This window comes from Alternaria burnsii (genome assembly GCF_013036055.1).
Source record: "Alternaria burnsii strain CBS107.38 chromosome Unknown 693, whole genome shotgun sequence".
Classification (NCBI taxonomy): domain Eukaryota; kingdom Fungi; phylum Ascomycota; class Dothideomycetes; order Pleosporales; family Pleosporaceae; genus Alternaria; species Alternaria burnsii.
In genome coordinates this window covers 1,202,504-1,221,240 of record NW_024066117.1, presented here as the reverse complement: position 1 = coordinate 1,221,240, position 18,737 = coordinate 1,202,504, and the positions used below count along the sequence as shown (strand labels likewise).

Genomic DNA, 18,737 nt, shown 5'->3' with positions numbered 1-18,737 from the left:
CTTTGTTTTTCCAGGTGGCCTATGCCACAGTGCACATGTCCGGCGTGGCCCTCCAGTAGTCGTGACGGGAATTCGAACAGGCCGGGGAAGCAGTCTGAGCTGGCTGTGTATTGCGGGGAGGGGAGAGGCAGGCTTGGTTGGGTGTGCGTCAGTCTCAGACAGACAGGCAGGGACCTGGATGCGGGAAGCAAGCGCGAATGTAATGCAGCGGAGACGGGTAGGTGCAGTGGAGACTGCCGTTCGACGCAAGAGGCTGGAGCGCGCTCTGGCAGACGTCGAGGGCGTCGAGGGCGTCGAGGGCGGAAGCGAGGGTGAAGATGCGATACAACAACACTCGGCGTGTCTGGGTAAGAGGTCGGCAGCAGTGTGCTGGCGTGGTGGGGAAAAAGGAGCGGTGATGGGATGGATGGTAGGATGGTGGCCGCCGAAAAGCCCAAGCGTGGATATCCCCTGGGACTCGGTGCATGTGCAGGGGCCCGACAAAGGAACGACCGACGAAAACTCCGTGCAAAGCAAAGAACGAGTGGGAGGCGGCAAATCGCTCTCGACGGCTGCGCTGTGGGGACGGCTGAAGAAATCAGACACAGGACCCTCTCCCGACCCTGAGAAAGGGTGGAAAAGGGGTTCAATCGTCAACTCTTGGTGGGTTCAACTTGTTCCCCCCATGTTGCCTCTACACACCAAAGACGTTAGCCCTCCGCCAGCCTCAGTCCAAGCGTACATATCCGCACCCACAGCTGCTATCTGCAGACCCTTGCCCGGCTCTGTTCGCGTAGCATTCCGGCTATATACCATTGTCCTATGGCACCAGTCCTCTGACCACCTTTGCCTAACCCTCTGCGCGCCATCTGGCCTTGCACCAGCGCGCCGTGCGCACTGCTACTCTATCTGAATCTCACGGTTTTTCTGGTAGCGACGTTTCTGTAGTGACGGCTTGCGTCAACGGTATTTGTAAAGCCCCAGAGGCGATCCCTGCTGATCCGCCCCTGCACAGGCAATCATGCCGACCATCCTTCGCTTCTCTGCCCCTGCGGCATGCCATTGCTCTACTACAGAACCATTCGCAATCTCCGTGTCACAAAGCCTTTGTTGACCAAACCTCGACGTCGCATCTCGCTCCCCCAATCAGTCGTGCTAGTTGCGTTGCATAGCGCCAGCCTCGTGAGACGAACGCATTGGCGCTGGCGGGAGGACCGCCACATTGCACGTGCTGCCGCGTTTGCCTTCCGAGTCACCATCATGTCTTGCAAACGTCTGCCGGCAATCTTCCTCTGTGCGCATGCCCCAACAAACATGATCGATCCGCTCAAACGTCTGTCCACTTGACTCGAGACCGAGTATGGCCCATAGCGGCGGTGACCAATAAAAAGCCAACCCACTGGAATCGTAGGGACGCTGCTGTGCACTGCTTACTACTTCTTCTTCTTCTTCTTCGGAGCATTCTCCATGCCGGCAGTCGAGTCTAGTTGCTCGTGAAACGCGCAAAGGTACCACCCTACGGCCATTGCATCGGGTGTTAGCGAGCATGTAGACTTCAGGAACGTCCCGCCTGAGTGGTAAGTCCAAGTGCAATGCAAGAGCATGTCACTGGTGCTGACGCTGTATACGAAGCGAGCGACTCGCCTATAGCGTACCCCATCCGAAGACACTCTGTCCAAACTTTGTAATGGCCTGATATTGCATTCCCCACAAACTGAGATCGATAGCCAACTCGAGTGCACCACAGAGCGCTACGCGGGAGAGCTGGGTGCCAATGTTCCGCCAGCTCAAATCGCCATGGAGCTCTAGTGGATTCACAATGCGATGTGACCCCGCGTATCCGCCTTGGCTGGCTAGATGGTGTGAAGCAATCATTCGCAAAGTAACCATCCTAAACGGAAGCATGGCAAGACCGACAAGCTGAGCTCTCACCATTGCACTGATCATCTGCGCAGGCTCACACGAAAGTTGGGATACGCGGTGGTATACATGGCCGTCTATTGAGCGTGCTCGGTCCCGCGGCTCCACAGCTGCATCATCTCGCGAGGAACCCGAGGCTTCTGTAACACGAGTGTGAGTGGAAAGTATCCTAGGTGGTAGGCGGACTTCCATCTCTACGATACCTTCCCTTGAAGTAATGCGTATTCGCGGATCGTTCTCGTTTTGCTCGGATTCTGTTGGTGATCCCGGTGGAGTTGTGGATCGTATCAAATCTTGGAACGCATCTATTGGGATTGTGATTACATCTGCGTCGAGCGGCTCTGTGACAGGCTGGTCTTGGGACTGGAGCACGGGAAGATGCAGCGGGGTAGCGTTGATGACTTGAGTACCACCGACTTCTATTGTCTGGCCATTGTTTGAAGCAGCCGTGGTTGCAAGCTCGATGGTCCGCTTCTGTTGTGTGTTTGGAGAGGAACTTGGAAGAGCCCAGCCGAGCATTGCAAGTAGGCTGTGAATGGCGTTGCGAATAAGGGTTGGTGACTCCCGCCGCAACCCGAGCACAGTCAAAGCACGGTCTTTTCCGTTAACATCTCGGCTGGGTACGTCAGGCTTGTCAGGGCGGATGACGGCTGTCTCGACTGCTTCATAGACACAGGCATAAATCCAGCGTTCAATGGCATGTTCAGCACACAAAAGGACAAGGGGTGAAGTCAGCACTGCTCCAATACATTCCGTGATGGAACTGGACGCATCGTATCGCACAGAAAATGGTAGCAGAGGCGATGAGCTTGAAAAGGGAATGAGACATGTCCATGTTGGCAGTAGTGGGCGAGCGGGCACCAGACCAAGGCGCTGCAAAGCAGCGTGGTAAAAGAAGGGGTAGCACAGAACCTCGAGGCCCAGACGAAGACTAACGGGGTTAACGAGAAGTAGGAAGGCGAAGGTGAGACCTACCTAGACTTGATGGCTTTCTTGGCTCGTCGGAAGAAGTGGCGGGTCTTTGGGCTGGCACGTGTCGCATACAGCATACGCTCGACGGGCTGATAGACAAAAGTGCTGTACACGATGGCCTGGATGTTCATGGTCGCAAAGACGCGAGAGAAGAAGCCAGCATAGACAATCGAAGTACCAGAGAGGGCACGCTCCGAGGCTGCGATGTGGCTGAAGGCAAGGGCATGGGGATAGCGAAATGTCAGGATCCTCTCCCTGATTGAGCCTATCCACCACGTGCAAAGGTTCTCGGTAAGGGTAGTCGCCAGCGCAATGGCGTTTCCAACCGTATCCTCGGCTTCGAGCAGCTCGAGACGCTCTACGCTGGACCCTGGGAAGGCGTCGGCGGGAGAGTGTCTGCGCTCGACGACGCCGACAGACGCGAGCACATCGTTTTGGGCGCCTCTGAGTTTCTTGCCATACTGGTGGGAGCGGGGGTTGATGGGGTTGCCGCGCTCGTCGTAGAGCTGGACGTAGTTGTTGGCCGTGGCCTCGTGGTAACGTTGTGGAATCTCGGACTGGGACGATTCGAGCTGGACGTATTCGGTCGACTGCGAGGCGGATTGGGTGGGCTCAAAGGCAGACCGTCCCTAGCAAGCGTGTCAGACATGTCCTTGAGCATTGCGCGGGCTGGCGGCGTGTGTACGAAAGCGATCTTGTCCAGGTAGGCTTGCCGGCCCATGGTGGTGCTGACAAGGTTCCGCTTGGATCAGGTGGACGCAGTAGAACAAGGTGGCTGCATCTTGAACAATACAATATAGGCGCATGCTCCAGAAGCCGAGTTGGCGGTCGGAGGGACACGCGCCGGCGCCAAACGTCAGCGCGCGTGGCTTGCGACTGCCGTTATCGATAAACTTTTTTCCTCGAGCACTTTGCGACACTTCCCTCACCTCTCTCGGCAAAGACGCGACGCTACCAAGTCCGCAATCCACCATGTCGGCCCAAAGAGCTGCCGTCAAGACGACGTACGACGTCGCTCGCACCCTGCAGCCAATCTACTCGGGAGGCAGCTTGGCCCTCAGCGGAGACGGGCGCATTCTGGCCGCGAGCCTGGGCGAGGACGTCCTTCTTTCCGACCTCACCAACGGCCAGGAGCTGGCCAGGGTCGAGGGAGACGGCGAGGCAATCACGGCCCTGGCCCTGACCCCGTCCGCATCTCATCTCGTAGTGTGCTCGCGCTCCCTCTCCATGCGCCTCTTCGCCCTCAGGCCCTCCGACACCGACGACGAAGCCATCGAGCTCGACCTTCTCCGAACACTACGCCCGCACACGTCTCCTGTCGTCACACTAGCCACAGACCGCACGGGCACGCTGATAGCCACCGGCGGCGCCGACGGCGTGGTCAAGATCTGGGACATTGTCGGTGGCTACACGACACACACTTTCCACGGCCATGGCGGAGTCGTCTCGGCCCTGCACTTCTTCGAGGTAGAGGTAGCCGAGCGTGACGACGCCTCGGAAAACAACAAAAAGAGAAAGAGGAAGTCGCGGCAGGAAGGCGCCGAGTCGGATCAAGCTCAGGGCGAGACTCAGATACAGTTTCGGTTGGCCTCTGGTGCCGAAGACGGCAAAATACGGATATGGGATCTTCACAAGAGAAAGAGCGCTGCTGTCCTCGACTCGCACGTCTCCGTCGTTCGCTCGTTACAGTACTCGCCGCAAGAGAAGGTCCTTCTGTCTGGCAGCAGAGACAAGACGTTGATTGTCTGGGACTCACACAAGTGGAAGGCGCAACGCACCATTGCCGCTCTGGAGGGCATCGAGAGCGCAGGCTTCATCGCAGACGGCAAGATTCTGTACTCTGGTGGAGAGAACGGCCGACTACGACTCTGGTCAGCCTCCAGTGGAAGAGAGCTCACCCGAGAGCAAGAGCCTGGATCCGAGACGGATGAGATTGTCAACATCCTCCACTATCCTTTATTGCCCTACTTGATCTCGGTCCACGCTGACCAAGTGCTCAACTTCTACTCCCTCAAAACGGCAGAGTCACTCGTCGTAGAAGAAACCATCGACCCGCTGCCCATCTTCCGCCGCGTTTCCGGAACCCACGACGAGGTCATTGACATCGCCTACGTTGGCCGAGACAAGTCCCTATTGGCACTCAACACCAACTCAGAGGATATTCGGATAATCACACTCAACGAATCCGACGCAGAAGACGCGACCCAAGGCAAATACTTTGGTGCCGATGTCGGACTGCTAAAAGGACACGAAGACATTGTCATCTGCCTAGATGTAGATTGGTCAGGCCACTGGCTTGTCACAGGTGCCAAAGACAACACAGCACGGTTATGGCGTCTCGACCCCGCTAACGAATCGTATACCTGTGCTGCAGTCCTCACAGGTCATGCCGAGTCGCTTGGAGCGATTGCACTGCCGCACACCATACCCCAGGAATCATCAGCCGCATTCACAGACCCCTTATCACACCCACCAGCGTATATTGTGACCGGCTCTCAAGATAGGACAGTCAAGCGTTGGGACACCACCAAAGAGATGAAGGGTAAACTGCGAGCCAAATACACCCGTAAAGCACACGACAAAGATATCAATGCCATCGACATCGACCCCTCTGGAAGTCTTTTTGCGTCCGCATCGCAGGATCGTACCGTCAAGATCTACTCCGCCGCAGAAGGAGAGGCTATTGGTGTCCTCCGAGGTCACAAACGTGGTGTCTGGTCAGTCAAATTCGCACCCAAAGACTCGCAAGCGCCAAACTCAGGAAACAAGGGCTTGATCGCAACAGGCAGCGGAGATAAGACGGTCAAGATCTGGAGTCTAGCAGACTACAGCTGTTTACTCACTTTAGAAGGCCACTCGAACAGTGTACTGAAGCTGTCGTGGCTGCCCTATCGACCCGTCGACGCACGGGACAAGCGTGGCCCACAGATAGCTTCTGCAGCTGGTGACGGACTGGTCAAGATCTGGGATACAGTGTCCGGTGAGGCCATGTCCACACTTGACAACCACACTGATCGTGTCTGGGCACTTGTCGCACACCCCACAACGGGCGCCTTGGTGTCTGGTGGCGGAGATAGTGTCATCACGTTCTGGGAAGATACAACGAGCACCACGCTGGAAGCTGCAACAACAGCGGAAACAGAACGCGTCGAACTTGACCAAAAACTACAAAACTATACCTACGCCGGCAACTATCGCGAAGCTATCGTCCTTGCACTCCAGATGGACCAGCCCGCCCGTCTTTTCTCCCTCTTTAAATCTGTGGTGGAAACCGAGAACCCAGATACAGACAGTCTCTCAGGTCTCATCACCGTAGACGAAGTCCTTGGCTCTTTAGCAGACGAACAGCTGTACAAACTGCTCATCCGCCTTCGCGACTGGAATACTAACGTGCGTACTGCACCCATTGCTCAGAAGATTCTGTGGACTATTGTCAAGTCATATCCCGCTCCTCGACTAGCTAGTCTGAGGCCGCAGGGCAAGGTTGGCGCAAAGGGTAGTCTGAAAGATGTGCTAGATGCCATCAAGGTGTACTCTGAGAGGCACTACAAGCGAGTAGAGGAGTTGGTTGACGAGAGTTACTTATTGGACTTTACTCTCAAGGAAATGGACGAGGTTGCGGGTGAAGTCAAGGCTATTACGAACGGCACTTCGCAGTTGGGTCTTCAAAGGGATGTCGTCATGGTTGATTAGGAGTAATATGTTCAAGGCAGCTAGCCTGGCACCAAGATTCCGACGAGTAGCTGGATTGTTGTAGGTTCAATATGAATACTACATTTGGCAATTTCAGGATTTTCTTTTTCAAATGTGGTACTTGTTTGCGTCAAGGATAGACGCCGGCCGACTGTGCCTCGGTTAATCCGATCGGCTATGAGATCACCGGCCTCGTCTCCTCACCAACCACCTACATAGAGCAAGGTGCCAGGAACAAAGGCACCCCCGGTTTCATCTCCACTCCAGATCAGTAATCCCCTTTTGACTTCTGCAATAACCCATCCAGCCATGGCTCAGCCGAAGATTACCCTTTACGTTGACATTGTCAGCCCGTTTGCTTACATCGCTTTCTACATCTTGAAAGTAAGTTGCTTTACTATGTGTCCTACGTAAATCTAGATTTTTGTGCTAGAATCATGCACTACAGTACTAACAAGAGTATTTCGAGTAGAACTCAAAGGTTTTCAAGCAGGTTGAGGTGACGTATGTGCCTATTCTGCTCGGGGGGTTGATGAAGGTCTGTGAGAATACACCACCATTGAGGATAAAAAGTATGTCAGATCTCCCCTTCTCTTAGAAGAGCAGCTTAGCTTGGTCGCAGTAAGGAGGAAGCGCAACACGAAAGAGAAAGATACAACAAACGACTCATCTAGTGGACCATCATCGGGGTCACCATCATTGCAGCTGCTTATCTTACCATCTAACACGCCCAATCAGATAAAGACAAATGGATAAACACAGAGCGCCAGCGCCTATCCACTCACTTTAACGTCCCCATCTCGCAAGATACTCCACCTGGCTTCCCCATCAACACACTGCCTATCCAACGCGCCCTAGTTTCCCTTTCTCTATCGCATCCCCAAGCCCTTGAACAAGCCATCGCCCTGTTTTACGAAAACTTCTGGGCAAAATGGAACGATCCAATCAAGCCGGAGAACCTGGCTGCTATTCTCGCAGTTGCTTTGGGTAGTGAGGAGGAGGCAAGCAAGGTGCTAGAGAGGACCAAGACGGAGGAGGTGAAGAAGGTGCTAGGTGGGAATACGACCAAGGCGTTCGAGGATGGGGCTTTTGGTCTGCCTTGGTTTGTTGCTACGAATGAAAAGGGGGAGACTGAGGGATTCTGGGGCGTTGATCATATGGGGCTGATGTGTGATCATTTGGGAATCAAGAGGCCGGAAAGTAAGGAATGGCGCTCGTTGTTGTAGAGTGAGACATTCTCTGGGCGGATATGTGAATGGATACTGTTCAATCCCGCGCCTTTTACGACGGCTTCTGATGGACCACAGCGGCCGACTCCTTTTTGTACTGCTAACGATGAAGCGAAGCCCTTAATGGCCACGACGCTAGCCTTGAAGGACATGAGAAGGATTTCGGTCTTCCTAGTGACGAGGCCTTTCCCTCCTTTCACTTTGTGTATCTGAATTTGAGACCTGCGAGCGTTAGCGCATAGCAAGGGTATGAACCACCGAGCTCGGAATCTCCAGACCACCACTCGGTTGCGTCAAGTATTATCACGCGACAGCAAGATCTAGGCGGACCTTGAATGCATTATCGCGAACGGGACTGTCATCTTGCGTAATACCTGACTGTAAGTTGGCGGCCCGTGAGCGCACTGCCATTAAGGTTTTATTCTATAATCGTTACTCATTCTTCCTAATATCAGAAAGCACAGATACTTCCTCGCGAGCTTCTCTAGTGCGCTCGCGAAGCTACTTCACCAGCTAAATTCACTGCCTTCAACTCTTCTCAATTGTCTTTACCACCCACATTCATTTTCTCAACTACCTCCTTAATTCTCTTTCAACATGGATTACTATCGACGGAACGAACTTCCCGAGACAGTCAAGCGTTACAAAACGTATACCGAACAATTTCAGGCATGGCTGCTCAAGACAGGAATTCAGCGCGGCGTGGAACTCGCAAATATAGTCGCAGACCAGGCTAAGAAGAAAAAGAGCAAAAAGGGCTACAGAATACCACTACAAGAGCAGGAGCAACTCGTCAACGCCATCACTGCTACAAGCGTTCCACTTGCCGACACCTCCGGTATCAACGACCTCGAAGATGCCATCCGCTCAAGGAGAGAGGTGACGCAATACCACAAACACAACAACACGGCGGATTTGGGTCATGAATACTTCAACGGGAGCCTAGAGACGCTCATGGAGTCGTTGAAGGTTCTCGTTCCTGGAATGAACAAAGCTCGAAATCGCAAGAACGACACGCCCACATTCGTGTTCATTCAGCTTCCCACCGGTCCCAAGACAAGCCAAGACGAACAAGACGACTTGCTTAAGAAAATGCAGGAACAAGACCAATCCGAAATGGAGAGTGATGGTCAGCAGCAACAAACTCCGACATCCAGGACGAAGAAGAAGGCACCAATATCAGAGACAAATCCGCTGACTGCAGAGGAAGAGCAGCTGCGCCGGGAATTCCTTATACTCTGCTTTCTCTACACTTTCAACCGCATACGAGATGTCCTCTACGATATCTGGGTGCTCTATCACAAGGGCCTCGTCAATACGATTACAGCAGCGTTGGTATCAGACCTGGCTCAGGACCAAATGAACCAAAACGTCAAGTCACTAGTGGAAGAGCTTGATCTGCTACCTGGAGAATTGGCCAAACTCATCCACCAACTTTTCAACAAAACCAAAGCTGCTCTTGAGACTGGAGCGCAAAATTCTGCGACACTACCTGCTGAAAAGGTATTGCGCCACCTGTTCGGTCTGGATGCTGCTGCTTTGATCAAAGCCTACATTAAAAAGACACACCCAACAGAGGACAGTGCTGACGAAGATATACGAGAGCATCCTCTCATGCTCTTCTTGAGGTTCTTCGATGTCATTCGCAAGGGCAGTCTCAAACTTCCTAAGTGGGATCACTTTACTGAAGAGATGTTATTGCACCAGAGTACATCGCAGGACTACCTGCCGTTCGGTCTGGCCATTGTCCTTGACATCCAGGAAGCTGTACGTGAGGACTACCGTCGGATGTTACGCGACCTTACCGAGCACGGTTTGGATATCGCTAGATGCATCCGTTATCATGTCGATTACGAGGATCGCATGTGGACCAAGGGCACAAAGCCAGATTACATGTGCAAAGAAGAGATTAAATTTAGCACCATCCTTCTCAGTCCTCTAGACAGGCTGTTGGAGTGGCTACAAGAGCTCTTGAACTCTCAAGAAAAGCCAATGACTGCTAGCGTCTTCATCACTGTCCACTCGACGCTCGCAGGACTCTCCATGTGGCACTTTAACTCCATCTATCATCATACTGCGATTGCTAAGATACAATGGTTCATTCATGGTATGGCCCATCTATACAACGCCGCCTGCCAGATGGGTGGTCTGGAGATTCCATGGCCAGACCTGGACTACCTGATCATGATATATGGGGCCAAGGTTATGTTCCGGGGTGATCCACCTACTCACCCTAACGACTTCCTTAACCGCTTTCTCCTCTCGGGCAACACTAGCAGTCGCGTTATGGCTTCAGACTTCCGTCACACGTCCAAATTTCTACCTCAAATTTCGAGAGAGCTTGGTGCCAAGCGTGGTTTGCAACCCGAATTGCCTTTGGAAGCTAAAATCTGCGACTACTACGATTCAGATCCGGACAACGATCGTTGGCTGAGGCGTCACGCAGTCTTTAACTACCTCTACCGACAAAGCGAGGATACCGACAAGACACCAGATGATGACTGCCAGGAAGCTACTCAAGACATGAAGGGCCTACGTGATACATTCGCGAACCTAGCGGCCAACATCGCGCCTCCAAAGCCAAGGCGAAAAGGAAAGAGCAAATCCAGGATGCTCAGACCCAACTTCGACAAGCAAGATGAGACCCACGCCAAGCTCTTCGGTACAATGAAATCAGAACTACGAGAGAACGAGGTGCACAGTAATTTTGACTTCCTTTCTTTTTACCGCCGCGCTTACGACCTCGTTCTGCGTATCCGTGGGGAAGTGCTGATGAGCGATCAAGTCCAGCGCTTCCGCGCCGAAGACATGAATGCTGATCCAGATCCCCCTAACTTCCAACTGATAACTGATCTCTTCCGCGCGCTTCAAATCGAGCCAAAAACTAAGAAAGGGGAGGAAGCGGAAGCTGAGGAAGGTGCTGCATATCAGCTGTCCACCAAGGTCGTACCGTTGAAACAGATTCGACGTGTTGCGGAGATGATCCAGGATTTAACTCGTAGTGAAGGTGATGTGGAGTTGAAGCGCGCGAAGTTGCGGGCCAAGGGAGATTGGGAGGGTCTCAAGGCTTCGTATGCTGTTGAAGAGGCGGGCAGGGACACATCTACCGTCGACGACACCGTCACTCAAGACGAGAAGGTGGTGCTCAAAACTGCTGACGACAATGTTGATTCCAATACTACTCTGCGTAACGACGACGGCGATCATCGATTCAAGCACAAGTTCGAGGCAGATGGAGGCTCAGCAGATGATCCACAGTATACGCCTGGCAACCAGCTCACAAGAACAGACCATTCAAATAACAATCTGGGAGGATTGTTAAACAAGGCGGCAACTTCAGCAATTACAGATAACATCGATACTCAAAACGGTAGGGTTTCATTACACAAAGAAAACGAAAAGAAAGGCGTCAAGCGCAAGCGCAAAGCAGATGAAGACACCGAGAACGGCCCAGCCTACACTCCTAGCCTCTGCGAACAGATCAGCAATCCTGTACATGGCACCATCTCTCAATACGCCCTTGACCTCTATGCTGGTGAATTAAGGCAAGGCCAACCTTTAAACGACACAATTCAACAGATCATCAGTACCATAGACTCAACTTCTCTTGCAATACCGTCACCTAACGACCAACGTAACAACCAACTCAACGTCGCAGAACCCACGGTTCGCTCACCACCTGCCATCAAGCGCAAAATTATGAAAAGAAGAACGTACCATTGCAAAACCCGTTCCAGCACCACACTTCGAAAATCCTACACGACCGCATTCCATCCTTACCGTGCGTCCAAGAAGACCAAAACAGTAGCTATATTCCAGCCGCGCAGAGGCTACTATCGTCGTCTCAACAGCACTACTAATAAACACAATGTCGCTTTTCGCTGCTACGCTCGATGCAGTTTGGCTCGGGCGCTGTGTGGCCAGCAGACTCGCCTACAGAGGCAGATGGCGATTGCTATTGCGGAACTGAAGAAGAGAGCTAGATGGGATTCGGCAGAGTTGAAGAAGGTGTGGTTGAGCATTAGAGACGGGAAGTTGGGCAGGGTTTGGGATACTGATAGTAATGCCAGTTCGGACTAAAGGTGGTGAGGGGGTAGTAGATAAGGGATGATGAATTGAAGAGCCCAAGCTCAGGTTGGTAAGGAGTGGCAGTGTTGAGGTAGCACGACATTGCGATCAGGTCCAGTGACGACGCCACGGTAATGATACAACACTTCATGAAAAATCATCTAGAATTATACATACTGACATGCATTGGACCAACTCCCGATCTCACCTCGCACCTTCCTACTCCTCCCGTCCAGCTCCCGTCCATCACCCCATACTCAAACCTCGAACATCTTCGTAGTACTGACATTAATCCGACTCCACGCCTGCCCCCTTATCAACGCATCCAAGAACTTCGCCGGCCAATAAACATGATACAAGACGAAGAAAGGTACTGGATCCTCAAACAAATACGTCCCATCCTTCCACCCCACAACATGACTCCAAAATGTCGCTAGATCATTGAACGCACTCTGCAGCGTTGTCGCACCGAATAAGAGATCGAGAAGTGGCAGGATGACAAAAGATACAAGGTCATGTCCGACCCAGTAATAACTGTACGTTGGAGTACGAGGGAAAACAGGGCCAGGCTTGTTTTTGGAGGTCAAGGGGTTAGGACTGTTGAAGATGGAAAGATATGCTTCCGCCATTTCGGGCGTCTGCTCAAAGAGCACGACAGCCGTATGAGCACGGGGGTTAGATTCAATAGGGTAGAACTTCGCAGCCGCACCCTTGTCGTCGTTCTCGACTAGAAAGTCAAAACTCAGATGACCTGTGAAGGTTTCGCCACCGTCTTTGCACACACGCTCGGTAAATTCGAGCATCTTCTTGCTGAGGGGGGAGGACGCTGGTAGCGGTTCGTAGTGCATGAGGAGTTCTAGGCTGGGGCAGCTAGTGAAGGCCTTGACTTTGCCGCGGATGACGAGTGCATGTGTGCAGTATTCGTTTCCCTTGATGAATTGTTGGAGTTGGAATGGGTTTTCCTTGCTAATATTGAGAGAGTGAATGTATCGCGCTGTTGCATCCGGTGTCTTGAAGGGGAGGAGGGTCATCATGTTGTTTCGCGCCTTGTCGTCCACTCCGATGGGTTTCATGATGAATTGTCGCCTGGGTGCTGTTCTTCCAGATTTTGTCGGGGTTCTGTGAAGCTCCCCCATGAGCACATCGAGAGCTTCCGCTGGGTGGGTGCAGCGGTGCGATTCTGGGATTGGCAGACCGAGCGATTCGATATAGTCGATGAATTTGTCCTTCTCGTGGAACTTTTCGACCACATCTTCCCGGAACTGAACGGCTTCAAACTTGCGGCCTTGTTCTTTCGCCTGCTTTTCTGCTAAGCGGACGACTTGACCGTCTTCTACGGCTGCGACGACGCTGGAGCAGCTGATCCATAAGTCGACTTTCTCGCGCTGGATGATGGAGAGGATGGAATCAATATATGGCTCCGCATCGTCGCCACTTGGTGTGTCCAGACGGTAGTATTTTGCAATAGCGTTGGAGAAGCGACCTGGTGATAAAGCAGAGATGTCGGCGCCGATGATGCGATGTGGTGTATGCTGAGACAGGTTGCGCGCAATAGTAAGGCCCTTGGTCATCGACACTCCTGTGACAAGAATAGTTTTCCGTCTTCGTGCCGCTGCAACATGCTGCTTATCCTCCTTAGAAAACGTTGCATTGCGCTGTCCATGGAGTTTGGACACTGCAAGACCGACCAACACCAGCGCTGCCGAGAGAGGCGCGCAAACAGCGCTCAGAGCCAGTAGAAGCACGTTCTTCCACACATGGCTATAGTAAAATGGCAACACCACCGAATCCTTCTTTCCTTCCGCCATTGCCATTGTCTTTTCCTTGTTGCTGCTTAATGAAAATGAGCAGCTCGTGACCTCGGCACTTGTCCTCGCGCAGTCTTCACCGTTTAGAAGTTTCCCAACACACCACCAACGGCGTTACCTTATCAAAAGTAAGACCGAGGAACCTCTTAATTGCCCCTGCAAAAAAAAGGTGCAGGCTGCACTGCAATGCAAACTGCAAGTAAGTAGGATTTAGCGGGCAGTAAACAGACGGCTCGTAGTCACGCAACCCGTTCTTGCATAGGCGAGGTGATTGATGTGCGTGCGGCTGCGTTCGCCCAGACAAAGTTGTTGGCCTAGGAGTGCTGGCTCTGCACGACTAGTCTCGACGTCATCGTTACTTCACTCATGTACGACATTGCGGAACACTAGGAACTCCACGATCCTGTTTACGATCTGTATATAGTAGATCCTGATTTTGAGACAATGATCTGGCCGTGATCGGCAGATGGATGTTGAGGGGCTTGTACCGCGGATGCAGGGTGCGTGGGGTTCATGTTTGTTTATTCGAATGCAACGTGTCATGCTATTTTCTCGACATCCCGCACAATATGTGCAATACGGTTTCGCAAAGATGGATCGACAAAAGCTTTCAAATGTGGATTCAATTGTCTATTGCAGTGATTCGTGCTGTCCTTGAAGCCTTGACGGTAGCTATCCTGCTGGTCTGTGGTCGGGTACCATGCCCATGTCTGAGTCGTTCAGGACCCACCAGCGCTGAAACTTGCGATTCATAGAGATTATTACGCGTATCCGACTATTGATGATGCTTCTATCTAACCAACGCATCGTGTAATCTCGATACCATCCTGTGCTAGTCAGTAAATGCTTGCAAAGCGTCGTCTGTGTTTGAACTCACAGGTACACCAGTCGGCTCAAAGCTGTTTACCAGCTTGCTCTCATACTTGAGATTTGGGTTGCCCTTGCTCTCGCTGAACTTGGCCTTGCCATATCGCTTCTCGTACATCTTGACATTCGTCTCGGCAATGCCGCTGAGGTTTGTCTGCCCACCCTCTCCTGCTTCCTTGATCTTCTCCTCAACGCTCGACCTGACATACTTCAAGTACGGCGGGTTTCCGGGCTTGATGACATTGTCCGCTGCCAGCACAGAGCCCTTGGTGATCAGGCCAAGTTCCTCGCAAAGTTTCAGATCTGTGGTGTAGGCTGGCTTGTAGTGGTCCAGGAACATGAGATCGACGTGTTTGAGTTGGCCTGATGCGGCCAGTCGTGCGATACCCTCGTCGCTTGAGCCTACGACTACTTTGACAAGGTCGGTGAGGCCTGCAAGATCGACCAAAGACATGATGACAGCCGCGAAAGCGGGGTCACGCTCAAAGCTGAAGTATCGCTCACCACCTGCTTTGCGTACTGCATCTGCGAAGAGAATGCAGGAGTAGCCTACATAGCCGCCGAGTTCTACCTGCGGGGTGTTAGAAACGTAGAATCGAGTTCGACAAGTCTCGTACCATGGTATTTGGCTTTACTTCCGCAATCAAATCTGTTACGATACGGCCCTTGTCCTCCCCGACGTTCATGAGATACTTCTTCGTGCGGCCATATTCGTCAATGGCAGCCAGAACGTTTTCTGGCGATCCTCGTATCTTCTCGATGTTGGGGTGCGAGTAGACGAAGTGCAGGAGCTCAATTTCTCGCCCATCGTCGAAGAAGGCACCCTCTTCCTCTTGCGCTGCATAGGCTTTGCTTTGATCGAAACTACCCATTGTTGCTGTTGTTCAATGGCAGTATGAAATTGTGCGGGCAGCCGTGAGCTCGACGCGTCCAAGCTGCTAGAGAGTGCCCCTCAACGCGTGTGGTTTAGTGCGGGGCTGTGGTCAGTAATGACGAAATGCATGCAGGAACGTGTACGACGAGTGGCGCTTGGTTCGGTCGACCGTTTTAGCACGGATCCCGCTTCCGTGGAGTCGTTCTAGATGTCACTCCTTATGTTAGCACATTAGCAATTGACTTTCTGCAAATTGCTTTTTCTACAAAACCTCTTTACTGAGGGTGGGATGCCAATGTGTGTCAGACGCCATATCCTGCCTGTTCGGTGCCACATCCCCGTGTACGCGTCAAGGCACCCTTGGCACAGGTTGAGGCGAGTTCATACTATACCATGTGGATACGCGACGCTCATGTGGGTCGGATCATTGGTGCATATACGGTTCTGTATAGTGTTGACGTTGAGTTGGATGTGGCTGTCGTCAACGATCTAGAGCTTTCTGCATCCGCTAGCCGACTATGGAGCCACAAAGACCTGCCATGACAACGTACGCTTACCTCTACCAGGCAATATACCTCAACGATCCTGGCTCCGCCAAACTCTATCTACCCGAAGCGGGAACTAGGATCGAAAAGATCCCCTCGAACGTCACATTTTTTTCCAGCTTGTCCCTGAACTGAGGGGTAAGAAAAGTGCCGTTGTATGGCTACCGGTACTGCACCATCAGCCCTGCGCGCATCGCAGCACATCTTTCGACTAGCTGGCAAATGAAAACTCCCTAACATATGCCACACAACGTCAGCAATCGAATGATGGGAATCCTGAAGTGGAGATGAGGTGATTTCGATGATTGCCCCGCAGTTTTATGTAGTGTATCTCATCCTCTCCACAACGGGAGAGACTCCGTTGTTGGCACTAAATGGATTCGCGGCTTGTGCTACGCCGATTGCGTCCTTGGCCGAAGGAAAAATAGGATAGTTCTGCTTTGTCCAAGCCCGCAAAAACCCATGTTGCATGAGTAAAGTGCACATCCCATGTGCCGGAACCGGGTTTTACCGCTGGGAGGGCGCTGTTGTTGAAGTCATTTCATCATGGCTGGCCAGTAGGAGCCTAGTTTCGCTCGAAGTGAAGTGGTACCAAGTCCAAACAACAAGGGATCCACGAGTGGCCGCATCATGAACGAGAATAATGCGTATGGTTGACGTTTGTCTGGAGCGTTGCTGGCGTGCGAGAGCCAATGGAGGCGGAGCGTGTACCGCGAGCTATATGAGTAGTCCCAAACGACATCGGTCTGTCGACATTTATATAGGACAGCCGTGCCCGTACTTGACCCCGCAGAACTCAACGTATCTCATTTACACCTTTCAAATTCTTTTCACCATGTCAGACCTCAAAGCTTCCGTTGTCGAGACCAAGAACGGCTTCCATGTCGAGGGATACGAGAAGATCGAATATGACTTCACCTTCCTTGACGGCGTCTTCAACCCTGCCAACAACAACCTAGCCAAGTGCTATGAGCGTTGGGGCCGTTGCTTGGCCGTCATGGACTTGAACATCTACAACGTCTATGGCGACGAGATGCAAAAGTACTTCGACCACTACAACCTACCCTTGACGATTCACAAGACCATGATCGGCGAGAAGGCCAAGTCCATGGAGACTCTTCTCAGCATCGTTGACTCGATGACCGACTTTGGTATCATCCGCAAGGAGCCTGTACTTGTTGTCGTATGTTATCCAGTCTGATGATGGTGTTGAAGGATGCTAATATATCACAGGGCGGTGGTTTGGTGACTGATGTTGCTGGGTAAAAAATAGCTCTAAGGCACTCTGGCCTGACTGCGTTGTTAGAATGGAGTTAACTCGTGACCTTAGATTTGCTTGCGCCGCCTACCGAAGGAATACCAACTTCATCCGTATTCCCACCACAGTCATTGGCCTGATTGATGCTAGTGTCAGCATCAAGGTCGCCGTCAACTACGGCAACTACAAGAACCGTCTCGGAGCGTACCACGCCCCAATGCACACATTCCTCGATTTTTCGTTCTTGAAGACCCTACCGGAGGGTCAAGTACGAAACGGCTTTGCAGAGTTGATCAAGATCTCAACCTGCGCCCACAAGCCCACATTCGACTTGCTGGACAAGTACTGTGAGAAGCTAATCACTTCTCGATTCGGCCGTGAGGGTGATGACAAAGAGGTCCTCCAAGCAGCGGATGAGATCAACCGTGCTGGTATCCACGAGATGTTGAAACTCGAGACACCTAACCTTCACGAGATCGGTCTCGACCGTGTCATTGCCTATGGCCACACCTGGAGCCCGCTCCACGAGGTAAGGTTACCACACCTTGCGAATGTTGACTTTGCTAACTCTTCCATAGCTATCGCCCAAGGTCCCACTTCGCCACGGCCATGCCATCTCTATCGACATGGCATACTCGGCAACATTGGCGAACCAGCGCGGTCTCCTCAGTGATGAGGAGCACAGGAGACTGTTGAACCTGTTCTCGAGGGCTGGTTTGTCCATGGACCACGAGCTGTTCGACGAGGACATGCTTGACAAGGCCACCAAGGCCATCCTGAAGACCCGTGACGGTCTCCTCCGTGCTGCCGTGCCTAACCCCATTGGTACCTGCGTATTCCTGAACGATGTCTCCGCCGAGGAGATGAACAAGGCTCTGCGACGACACAAGGAGCTGATGAAGGAGTACCCTCGCGAGGGTGCCGGTCTTGACGCGTTCGTCGATGCATCCGACACTGGATACACCATGAACGACAAGCCTATCGAGGACTCCATGCACGAGTCCAAGAAGACCATGAACGGTATGACCAACGGCGCCGTCAACGGCACCGCCAAGGGCCAGGCCAACGGTCCTCCCCAGGGTCTCCAGGAGGTCATGGCTAACGGGTATGAGAACGGATATAAGAACTAGAAAGTGACATAGCTGCGAGTAAGTCCGACTAGGCAAGCACATGTCAGATATTAGCGATGATTTGAACGTAAAAGTTCTTCCTTCAAGCGGCGATGCTGTCTCCCGTCATGGAATGATAGATCGCGACATGCTTTATGCTCATCAGCTTCCCCGAAATGAAAAAAAAAAATTTACTCAACACATTGTACTCTGTAGCTCTCTGCATCGTGAATCATGTGATGATGGTTGGTTGTGTGTGGAAGTTTGCGGTGAATGCGTCGGTACTGCGTCGAGCAGAGAGGACAAGCCTGCCACGCAATTGCTCAGTGTGCGTCCGCCGCTGCGCACTATCGCCGTCTGCAGTATTGTTGCCGCGTTATCAGAGTGCCGGTGTCGTTCTTCCGTCCCCTCGCCA

General features: G+C 52.4%; 7 protein-coding genes across 7 annotated transcripts; 3 read left to right on the top strand and 4 right to left on the bottom strand.

Annotated features, from left to right (window-relative positions):
• Positions 1-154: 154 nt before the first annotated feature.
• On the bottom strand, positions 155-466 carry GT037_008056 (uncharacterized protein; the record flags this gene model as incomplete). Its single annotated transcript, XM_038933103.1, has 1 exon — positions 155-466. One exon carries the CDS (start codon positions 464-466, stop codon positions 155-157), a length of 312 nt encoding a protein of 103 aa, XP_038784604.1.
• Positions 467-1,412: 946 nt separating this feature from the next.
• GT037_008055 (uncharacterized protein) lies at positions 1,413-3,592 on the bottom strand (the record flags this gene model as incomplete). Its single annotated transcript, XM_038933102.1, has 4 exons — positions 1,413-1,549; positions 1,635-2,830; positions 2,875-3,500; positions 3,557-3,592. The coding sequence occupies 4 exons, from the start codon at positions 3,590-3,592 to the stop codon at positions 1,413-1,415; spliced, it is 1,995 nt and encodes a 664-aa protein (XP_038784603.1).
• Positions 3,593-3,843: 251 nt separating this feature from the next.
• GT037_008054 (wd40 repeat-like protein) lies at positions 3,844-7,790 on the top strand (the record flags this gene model as incomplete). The annotated part of the gene is made up of 4 exons (XM_038933101.1): positions 3,844-6,555; positions 6,784-6,948; positions 7,037-7,136; positions 7,303-7,790. The coding sequence occupies 4 exons, from the start codon at positions 3,844-3,846 to the stop codon at positions 7,788-7,790; spliced, it is 3,465 nt and encodes a 1,154-aa protein (XP_038784602.1).
• A 600-nt stretch (positions 7,791-8,390) lies between these two features.
• Positions 8,391-11,873, top strand: GT037_008053 (uncharacterized protein; the record flags this gene model as incomplete). Its single annotated transcript, XM_038933100.1, has 1 exon — positions 8,391-11,873. The coding sequence occupies one exon, from the start codon at positions 8,391-8,393 to the stop codon at positions 11,871-11,873; it is 3,483 nt and encodes a 1,160-aa protein (XP_038784601.1).
• Positions 11,874-12,118: 245 nt separating this feature from the next.
• On the bottom strand, positions 12,119-13,675 carry GT037_008052 (uncharacterized protein; the record flags this gene model as incomplete). Its single annotated transcript, XM_038933099.1, has 1 exon — positions 12,119-13,675. The coding sequence occupies one exon, from the start codon at positions 13,673-13,675 to the stop codon at positions 12,119-12,121; it is 1,557 nt and encodes a 518-aa protein (XP_038784600.1).
• A 788-nt stretch (positions 13,676-14,463) lies between these two features.
• GT037_008051 (s-adenosyl-l-methionine-dependent methyltransferase) lies at positions 14,464-15,408 on the bottom strand (the record flags this gene model as incomplete). The annotated part of the gene is made up of 3 exons (XM_038933098.1): positions 14,464-14,496; positions 14,547-15,107; positions 15,154-15,408. 3 exons carry the CDS (start codon positions 15,406-15,408, stop codon positions 14,464-14,466), a joined length of 849 nt encoding a protein of 282 aa, XP_038784599.1.
• Positions 15,409-16,790: 1,382 nt separating this feature from the next.
• Positions 16,791-18,343, top strand: GT037_008050 (uncharacterized protein; the record flags this gene model as incomplete). Its single annotated transcript, XM_038933097.1, has 4 exons — positions 16,791-17,138; positions 17,189-17,217; positions 17,286-17,742; positions 17,792-18,343. 4 exons carry the CDS (start codon positions 16,791-16,793, stop codon positions 18,341-18,343), a joined length of 1,386 nt encoding a protein of 461 aa, XP_038784598.1.
• Positions 18,344-18,737: the final 394 nt, after the last annotated feature.